At 39.4% G+C, this 10,533-nt stretch overlaps 1 protein-coding gene across 1 annotated transcript in view; it reads left to right on the top strand.

Moving 5' to 3' along the window:
• The window catches only part of LOC148375093 (cyclin-dependent kinase 5 activator 1-like), a 10,372-nt gene extending 128 nt beyond the window's left edge, over positions 1-10,244 (top strand). Inside the window, exons 1-3 of the mRNA XM_088344623.1 lie at positions 1-385; positions 5,008-5,623; positions 8,214-10,244. The exon at positions 1-385 is cut by the window's left edge and continues 128 nt beyond it. Of these exons, the coding sequence (XP_088200749.1) occupies positions 5,108-5,623; positions 8,214-8,705 (1,008 nt within the window). The 5' untranslated portion in view covers positions 1-385; positions 5,008-5,107 and the 3' untranslated portion in view covers positions 8,706-10,244. The remainder of the gene's footprint in view (positions 386-5,007; positions 5,624-8,213) is intronic.
• Positions 10,245-10,533: the final 289 nt, after the last annotated feature.

The raw sequence follows: 10,533 nt of genomic DNA, 5'->3' as shown, positions 1-10,533 counted from the left end.
TTTCTTTATTTTGTCTTTTTATTTTAGTTTTTTTCCACTACCAACCTTTGTTTCGGGTTTATGCTCCTGTGTGGCATCGAAGACATTAATAACGGATGTGAACGAGTTGATAGGCGACATTTTTAACACATCCCTCGCACATCTCGGTCATCCAATCCGTGAATGTGTCTATTGAGCAGAACGGGACACTGTTGTTTTGAGGGATGAAATAGAGGGGAAAGAGTAACCCACAAGGAGTTGATAGAATTTGGGCCAGTGGTGCGGGGGATTTCACGGACTAGATCACGGCGAGATACGTGGACGCCGAAGGTAAAGCCTGGGATCTCTGCAGGGTGACTTGTCGCAGGCTTCATGGATCGTGCAAGAAACCCCAATTAGCCATCGGGTAAGTATGAAAATCCCAAATACCTATTTTTAAAAGAATCAATCGAATCGTCTTATTTACAGTGAACCCAATTACAATGCAACATGGTGACATGGTAGTAGGGCGCAGGTGCGCATTCCTTCTTACAAAAATGCGCACACGAAGGGCAGGCGCTTCTTACTAAGCTGACTACATTATGCATGTAGTCGACAACGTGATGCTTGTGCACGAATAGTGCTCATGGAAAAGGCGGGGGTGTCTTGTTTTCAAGGCTTCCATTTTGAAGCTAAGATGGATGCTTGCGCACATTTTCTCCCTCTTGCTTCCGTGGCCTAGCTTGATTCTTATATAATCCTACTGACGAGCACTGCAGGCCTGCGCTATGATGAGTTCAGCCCACAACGACGGCACAGCTTATTCGTATAGCCGCTATACTATAGCATGAGGGTTAATGTCAGATGGAATTGTTTGTCTGTGGAATGCATATTAGGGTAAAAATCAATTTTGTGTAGATTGGTATTAGCATATGATATCTGCACCTTGAACATGTCTATCAATTACATAGACGGACAGCAACATCATTTTTATTTGCAGGTTAAAAATGCAATATGACGTTAAAGGTACAGTGTGTAACATGGGCCCTAGTGGTACAAAAAACTTTCATTCCGTAAAAAACAAAACATTGATTTGAATACTGAACAAAAATACATGAGCATGCATCATACCAATTTTAAGTAAATTAAAAACAAAACATAGTGAAATCCCTACCTAAGGTTAATTTGTTGACATGTCTTATTTGTGACCACTGATACTCATTTACAAAGTTACAATAAGTTGAAAGTCAACATCTTTGATTTGAAATAACAGAAGGGGGAAAAAGGCAGACAGGAAAAGGCAGGAGCTTAAACATGGCCGCCACCATGTCTGTCTGGCAACTTGCTACTACACTGTGCTTAGTGGCCCTGGTTTTCATTTGCATACACTGGCATCTAGTGGTCAAATATTACACACTGGGGCTGTAAAACCACTATATTATTATGTGATAGATAGATAGATAGATAGATAGATAGATAGATAGATAGATAGATAGATAGATAGATAGATAGATAGATAGATAGATAGATAGATAGATAGATAGATAGATAGATAGATAGATAGATAGATAGATAGATAGATAGATAGATAGATAGATAGATAGATAGATAGATAGATGGATGGATGGATGGATGGATGGATGGATGGATGGATGGATGGATGGATGGATGGATGGCTAGAGAGAGAGAGAGAGAGAGAGAGAGAGAGAGAGAGAGAGGGAGATAGATAGATAGATAGATAGATAGATAGATAGATAGATAGATAGATAGATAGATAGATAGATGGATGGATGGATGGATGGATGGATGGATGGATGGATGGACGGATGGATGGATGGATGGATGGATGGATGGATAGAGAGAGAGAGACAGAGAGAGAGAGAGAGAGAGAGAGGGAGATAAATAGATAGATAGATAGATAGATAGATAGATAGATAGATAGATAGATAGATAGATAGATAGATAGATAGATAGATAGATAGATAGATAGATAGATAGATAGATAGATAGATAGATAGATAGATAGATAGATAGATAGATAGGGATGGAAGGAGGGATGTTCAGAGGGAAGAAGGGAAGGAAGAATGGAGGGATGGAGGGATGGATCTATGGATGGATGTTTGGATGGATCGATAGATAGGTAGACAGGTAGGTATTTGCGTTGTATTTCTACTTTTTTTGAAAAGATTATTATATTCATACAGCAATTTTAGGAGTGTATAATGTTATTTTGAATTCTTGGCTGTCACTGATTTCGACTAGGTGTAATTTACTTTTACCCTGAACCAAAAAAATTATATAATACTAAGATGGATTGGTCTAGTTCATTAGAAGATATTGTAAAAATGAATTATTTGAAAATGTTACCGATGGCAATATGTACAGATATTTTTTTTTCTTACCTTATGAAAGATTTAAAATATTGGCCTCCAATACCCCTAAAAACCAACACGGGTAGCCAGTGGATAGGTTCCTAAAATAGCTCACTAGGGATGGGATATTTAGATTTTCCAGGAAAATTAATTTCTAACTAGAATGATGTTTCAGTAGTCGACTGGTCCTATTTTGACTCACATTCTAATAATTACAACCTGGTAATATCATAATAATAAAATAGTAATAACCTACTAAGTTGATGTTTTAGAAATGCACTGGTAGCCCTTTGTGCCAATAAGTACCAACAATTAGCTCTCAGCTTCAACGGGGTTGGTGATCCCTAAACTAAAGTGTGATAATCATTCGATTGAAACACATTTGTTTTTCCAAAAAATAGAAAAAGGTGTAGTTGATAGACAGATATATGTATAGAATAAATCTAATTATTTCTTGGAAAAAAAGAAAGAAAAAACACTCTTTAGGCTTGACAAACACAAAATGGCTCCAAGAGCTCATGCCGACAGACAAAAAAGGGCAATAGGTTGTTGAAGGAATGCTAAACTTTTTCCTGATTCTTCCTGAGGTGCCCTGGATAATTTGTATTTCAAGATTATGCACCACACCATTTATAAATCACTCTTGCAGACTTACATAGTTGCACCATATGGTAACAATTTACGCTTATAAAACACATGATCATTTTATAAATAGGCAAGCTACATCGGAAATATGTTTTCAAATTATCCAAAAAGTTGGGAGAATTCAAAGAAAAGTGACATGATGGGCAGACAGTAACAATCATGTAGACAGTTCGTAATAGTCAGAACAACAAACATTAGTGCATAGTCAATTATAGTCAAAATAACTAACTGGCATCCAATGCAGGTGTCCAATATTAAAAATTGAATTAACGTATCACCATAGAAACCTGAACATTTTAGATCAGTAGTTCTGAACCTGGGTATGACTGAACCCATGGTGTTAGGCACCGTAATCTCAGTGGTTCCACGGGGGGTGAAGCCTCTGGGATGGAGGTCAAGACAAACTGACTCATCATGTCTGTACCCAATGACTTGCCCCACTTTCCACAGATTTTTCCCAGTACAAGAATTATAAATATGAATTTCTAAATTCAGCCAAACCCGGACCAGGTAAAACTCTTCACAACAATGACAATTAAGTGTAAAGGTTTTGGTACAGTATATGTCAAGGTGAATCCATTCAAATTTGAATTGGTTTCCAAACAGACTGATTTGCAGTTCTCTAACTTGTGAGATATTTTACCATGTTGATTTTATTCTGCACAGTTTATTTTGTGCACCAGTAGGAAAACTTTATGTCTTGAATCTGAAGAAAAACACTTTTTTAAATTTTACACGAAAGTAGGGTTCGGTGAATGGACATATGAAACTGGTGGCGTTCTGTATCTCCATTAGGTTTAAGAATCAATGTTTGGATACATGTTTCACAGTGAGTGCGCAGTATATTTCCCATAATGACATGAATTGATCTTACCGGAGCACCCTATATGTATTAAGAATCTACACAAATACAAGAATATGCAGCTATAAAAATGTGAAAAACATAAATCCTCTATTCTCTTCAGTGTCCTATGGGGCAGTGGGTCATTTGGTACCACAGAGAGAAAAAAGATTGCTTTATTTTTTGCTCATACATTATTTGTCTCGACTACACACATTTTTTTTCACATAAACAACTCAAATTTTGGGTGCGTATTATACTGAGGTTTCAAGGTTGTATATCACCGATATTGAGCCATGATTGATCAATCGATAAATATCACTTATTCCTTATTTGCTCAACATTGGATGCAACATGAGTCCAACCCAGGTCACAGCAGTAAACATGGGGTTTTTGGGGTTTTTAAGGGTTATTGTTCTATCTTCGTTATTCATTATCCATTATTCGTTATCAGTCAGTTCATTATACGCTACAAAGCCTAGGAGCCGGGACACTTACTCTCAGCCAAAAGGCCAAGCTAAGGTCCTAGCCCTAAAGCCATGTTGCGATCATTGCGAATGCACCGTTCCCACAGCAGTAAACATGCAGAATCCTAATCACTAGACTACTAGGACTGTAAATGACAGAATAAAAGGCATTACATTTTACCGCATCATCACACTAATTCTACTCCCGGTGCCATGATTAAATACTTTGTGATGAAGCATTATGGGAAAGAGTTCAGCCAAAACAAAGTTGCACAACATTGTACCTTGTGTAAATGTAGTGAGATGATGAGATAAAATCTAAAGCATTTTCCTTTGTCATCCAGACCTTTAGTGTTCCACTGATTAAACAATAGATTTGAGTGTATTATTATAAAGATTATCATTGTTGTTGTTATTATTGGGCATAATATAGTCAAACATTAAACCAGTCTGTGATACAGAAAAGGTTTCCGACCACTGTATAGGGTATTCCTTTTATGTGATAACTCTAGCTGAGCTGGAGGATGCTCAGTTGTCATGGTAACTACAAGACAGTGAATCTAGGTGGATACAGCTTTCCACTGTAGGGAGCCCATCTAAGCTAAACATTGGGATTTCACTGCTCAGACAGAAAATGGCGGATTGCCTTTTTGTGAATGTTAAAACACAAAGTGAATGTACAATATTGTCAACGTCTTCAAGCGTGATTTCTTTCTCCTGACAGATTCACCAAGGTGAGACACTTTGGTTCTGTTCCAAACAAGGAGGTTTCTCCTCACTGCTCCCCTTCACCTCTGTCACTTGGTTGACCCTCACCGGAAGTGATGGGTACAGTGCTGTCCCTCTCCCCGAGCTACCGCAAGGCAGCTCTGTTCGAGGACGGCCCTGCCACAGTGGGCCACTACACGGCAGTGCAGAACAGCAAGAATGCCAAAGATGTTGCAGCAGCCGGCAACAAATCCCTCAAACGCCCCTCCATCATCAGCGTTCTGCCATGGAAACGCATCGTGGCCGTCTCCGCCAAAAGGAAGGGCTCCAAGAAGCTGCAGTCTGACGGCGGCGATGGCGGCAAGGGGTGCTCGCCGGATGTAGATGACGTCATCACCTCCAATTCAGCTTCTAACAGCTTGAAGCTGAAGAAGTCTCAGTCCTGTGCAAATCTTTCCTCTTATTCTTCCAGCCAGGACCCTTCAGCCACCACCTTGACTACCTCCTCCCACCTCCCCACCTCCAAGACCCTGATTAACGTAGCTACCGTTGCTGCCAAAAAGAATTCCCTAACTGGCTCTGGGATCCAGCCGTCTACTGCGGTCGGCACCCCTAAGCGAGTCATTGTTCAGGTAAAACATGTCTTTTACAGTTCAATCTTAGCAGGTCACTTGATACTTTATAGCCCGATGACTTATTCAGAAGAAAAGATGCCTTTAAGATAATTTCTTAAAGTGATATATGGCTCCAGCATTTTGATTACTGAAAATTCAGGACTACAAGCCATTACTTTTTTTGCTACATTTAAAACACTAAGGTTTTAAAGGTGATGTTCAGAATTGGAAATGTTGTTACTCTCTGTCACCATCTCTTGTTTTGAAATCATGATCGCAGCCTAAGTCAGATCTTTAATGAGTACGTGCATATCTTAGACGTGCTAATACCTTAATAAAATATTTTTGGGGGTTTGGGTTGGCATTTTAACTGCATTTAAAACGGGACTTTCCTTGTTACACTCACAAAAAAAAACTGTGATGACAAGCTTAAGGTCACTCTCCAAACAAGCACTCCCCTTCCTCTTACCTAATGTGTTGAGAGTCCCATAACAGTGTTGGTAAAAGTAAGATAAAAAGCAGATTGGTGCGGTGGAAAGAAAATAATAAAGGCTCTTTTAACTCAGTTAGATATGGTTAACACATTTTCAATAGAAAAAGCATTCTTCTCTTAACTTTTTTAACGACACCTAAAGCTATGCACCCTGGATTCAAATACAATGCGTCTAATTCCTTTTTTCGGGGCAGCACGGAGGAAAGCGGCTTGCTGCTTTTTTCCATAACGCATGCACTACAAATACAAAACACCGCGGTGATGTCTGGAAACATTCATGAGAAATTAGTCCGTCTTTATTCCAACATTATTTGTATTGTACATAACAGGAGCAAAACAGGATGTTTGATAGTATTTTATTTATTATTTACAAAAAAATCAACAATAATGAAGAGTAGACGTAATCTTACGAAAAAAAATTACATTTCTCTTTCTGTATCATCGGCGTCAACGTCAGGTCACTGAAGTTTCCTTTAATCCTCAAAGAACCATAATAAGTGAATACAATTTGGTCCTGTAGCATGGCATCCAACAAATGACAACAACACAAAAAGACGTCTCCCACATCACTTCCATCTCATTCCCGTATTCTTTTTTTTCACTGTAGTAAATATGTGCTCGTCTTTGTAATCGCCATCTTGAATGGTCACATGATCGGAAAACATTTGACGTAAATAACTTGGAGCAGAACTAGGATTTGGTGTCAGGTGTTTTGGGGCACCCGCCGTTTGGGATGTGCAGCCATTGGCGTTAACGCTAAATTCCTTATGCGGTTGGTGCCAGGTTGGTGCCGAGCTTAAAACGTAAGAAATGAACTTGAATTAGTTCATTTTTATAGCTGTTCAAACCTACAGCTTTAAATACAGTGCGGCTCATACAGAGAAAAAAAAAAGTTTCAGTCTTAACTTTAAACATGCGGCTTTTAATTATCTGCACTCTGTAGTCAGGAATGCGTGTAATTTTGATGTAATGGAATATGACTTAGTCAGCAATATTATCTCCTATTTATCCAACTTAAAGTGTTGCAAATTCCGCTTTAAATTACACAATAATCCTATCAATACTGTGATAGGTCTTTTCTGATGCCAGTAGCAAGTGTGATGAAATTAATATTTATCTGGTAAAATTATTTTAAATACAGTAATTTTAAAGCAAACTTACTGTAACACTCATGCAAAAAATGCTATTTATAGCTTGTGTAAAGTTTGCTTGAATACCACATTTCACAACTTAGAGAATATTGTGTAGTGTTCAGCACAATTTTTTTTCAAATGAACTTAAATGCCATATTTTTCTGGACATAGGTTGCACCTGAAAACCCCAATTTAACCAGAAAATTTAAAGTGCGCCTTATAACCTGGTGCATCTTATATACCACAGGATACGCAAGATTAGAGTATAGCTTTAATAGGTATGTCTTCTAAGCAAGGATTTTGCAATAATTGATCAAATCGATAGACATCGCTTACCTAAGTTGCAAAACATTGAATGAAACAGGAATCAAACCTGAGTAGTAGTGCTGAAACCAGAGGTACAAATAGCTAGACCGTATCTCTTTATCACACAACTTTTTCACTGACAGGAAACCTGATGTGCAAAGTTAATTTTGATAGGTTAAACAGTCCTTCTACTTATTCAACAACAAATGATATGGAATGGAAAAACAGAAAGTATTTCAACAATGTACTATAAAAGCTCGTTTACTTACACATACATACATTGAACGGAGAGATATTGACACTCAAGTGAAGAAGTGGGGCGACTGTTTAACGTATCATAATGCATTAGTTTTGTGGCACCGTGAGTAAAAATAGTGTAATAATGTAATTTCATATGTCTTCTGTAACACTGCCTGTCTGGTTCTAGTGTACTGGTGCTGTCACTGCCACTACTGTGCGGAAGATTTAAATGCATTGTGATAATGCTCTAATATATTTACCCGAACACATGATCATAGGTTCTTATTACATGATATTCATAGTCTGATGCACCCTGTGTATGATTAAAATATGGAAAAAGGGGTTGCGTCCAATAATAAGATGTAGAGAAAAATTGACAGTTATTGCCCAGCCATAGTTGTAATTCCTTCTCTCATGTCCTTTTCTGACCCCTCAGGCCTCCACTAGCGAGCTGATGCGCAGCCTAGGCGAATTCTTGTGCCGCCGCTGCTACCGCCTAAAGCGCTTGTCGCCGACCGATCCGGTTCTGTGGCTGCGCAGCGTGGACCGGTCCCTCCTCCTTCAGGGTTGGCAGGATCAGGGCTTCATCACTCCAGCCAACGTGGTCTTCCTGTACATGTTGTGCCGCGATGTGGTCTCTGCCGAGGTGGCCTCGGAACGAGAGCTGCAGGCCTCGCTGCTCACCTGCCTCTACCTATCCTATTCCTACATGGGCAACGAGATCTCCTACCCGTTGAAGCCCTTCTTGGTGGAGGCCGAGAAGGATGCCTTCTGGGACCGCTGCTTGGAGATCATCAACCGCATGAGCGGCAAGATGCTCCAGATCAACACCGACCCGCACTTCTTCACCCAGGTGTTTGCTGACCTGAAGAATGAGAACAAGAAAGAAGAGGAGAAGACCAAACTCTTTATAGGTCTTGATCGATAAAAGGAGAAGGGAAGCTATGAAGGATGTGTGTACTGAGAGGTTGGGTGAGGTATGGTGAACTACTAAAATGCAGTGTGAAGCTATTTTGAAACATTGCTGTTGTCTGGCGTTTCTGGAGTTTTATGATCTTGCACACTAGATTTAAGACACGGGAAGAGGAGAGGTGATTTAGGGAGGTTGTTGTGATTACACATACATGCTTTTGTATTGGGGAAAAAATATTCATCCCCATTTAAGAATGAGGTGTCACCGCAAAACAAAGCTTACCTTGAGTGTTATATCAGATGTTATAGATATTACAGGCTCAGGTCAAGCACAGGCTGTTTGTCATATGTTTTATGAAGAAAACAGCTCACGATCCTGTTGTAGTATAACTCACATTATTATTCAAGAAAAGAAGAAAACATGTTAGAAACGCCAGACAACAATCTTTTATATAAGCAAAGATGAGTAATGTAAAGATATTGATACCACTTTGCATGAGCTCACGTCATATGTCATTGCACATGACCATCGCTTACAGCCAACTCCACTTTATCCTCCTTTCTTTGATTCATAGGCTCAATGCACTAATTAACACTGGCTTTGAAGCCAACAGTTGTCACTTTAAAAGCATACGATCAAAATACATATCCACATCATACCTTACCTATGCTAAGGTATAGAAATACATTTGGTGTTTGGTAAAGCTGCTTTAGTGTCATACAGCAAGAGCACACAATATTATAGAAAATGGCCCAGCAAGAAATGTTTACAAAAATACTAAAGAAAAGACTGCAATAGAACCATCCAATGCATATCAGGAGTGGGTTTTTATGATAATACCCCAACTTCCTGCACTTTCTCCTTGTAGGTCTGTATTGGTGCTTTCTTGGTAAAGAAATGTTTGGAAATGTATCAAAAAGTGTGAATTGGCTTGTTTGAGCTTCAGCTGACACATTAAGTGTGAATGTGACCCATTATTAATTCAATCTTGCTAACACTTTTTTGTGCAGTAGAAGCAAAACAACCCGGTACATAGTATTCTTTGAGTAGCATAAGACATTCATCTCAAGTATTCTCTATTTTCTCTTTAGCTTGCTAAAAGATGATTTGTCGAAAGAGCACTTAATGAACAACAATTGAAGGAATAAGCATTTTAGCGTGAGCATGAATGTAGTTTTTACAAAATTAGATCGGAAGTAAACCCAAAACGTTTTACTAATGGAGTCCTGTGGAGGGTGCTTTGAGAGTATGCGGTATCAAACAGTCTTAACATGACTGTTCAGTTCCTGTTTGACCGGTGTCAGAATTTGATCTGCATTGCTGGCAGTAAGTTGAATTTATTTCTGGTGGTATTGGCTGCCCTTTGTCACCAATTCTGTTCATAGCTTTAATGGACAACATTTTTAGGCACAGTCGTGCCTTGGAACTGGTCCGGGGTGGGAACTGTTAGGAAAACATCGCTTCTTTGCTTTTTGCAGAAGATGTTGGCTTCCTCAAGCTGTGATCTTCAGCACCTACTGAAGCAGTTTGCATCCGGGTGTTGATCGGCTAAGATGAAGGTCATCACCTTCAAGTCTGAGACCATGGTTCTCAGCCAGAAAAATGTGGGATGCCCTTTCAAGGTCGGGCATGAGATCCTACCCCTTGTCGACGAGTTCAAGTATCTTGGGGTCTTGTTTACTAGCAAGGGTAGGATGAAAGGTCGCCATCAGACTGGTAGATCAACAGACTGGTCGGTGCAGCGTTTGCAGTCATGCGGATCCTGTACTGGTTTTTAGAGGTGAAGGAGTTGATTTACCAGTTGATCTTTGTTCCTACTCTCACTTACGCTCACAAACAGTTG

Source organism: Urocampus carinirostris, chromosome 1 (genome assembly GCF_059441175.1).
Source record: "Urocampus carinirostris isolate Australia breed hairy pipefish chromosome 1, RoL_Ucar_1.0, whole genome shotgun sequence".
Classification (NCBI taxonomy): domain Eukaryota; kingdom Metazoa; phylum Chordata; class Actinopteri; order Syngnathiformes; family Syngnathidae; genus Urocampus; species Urocampus carinirostris.
The sequence above is the reverse complement of the archived record's forward strand: the minus strand, read 5'-3'. Positions and strand labels throughout refer to the sequence as shown.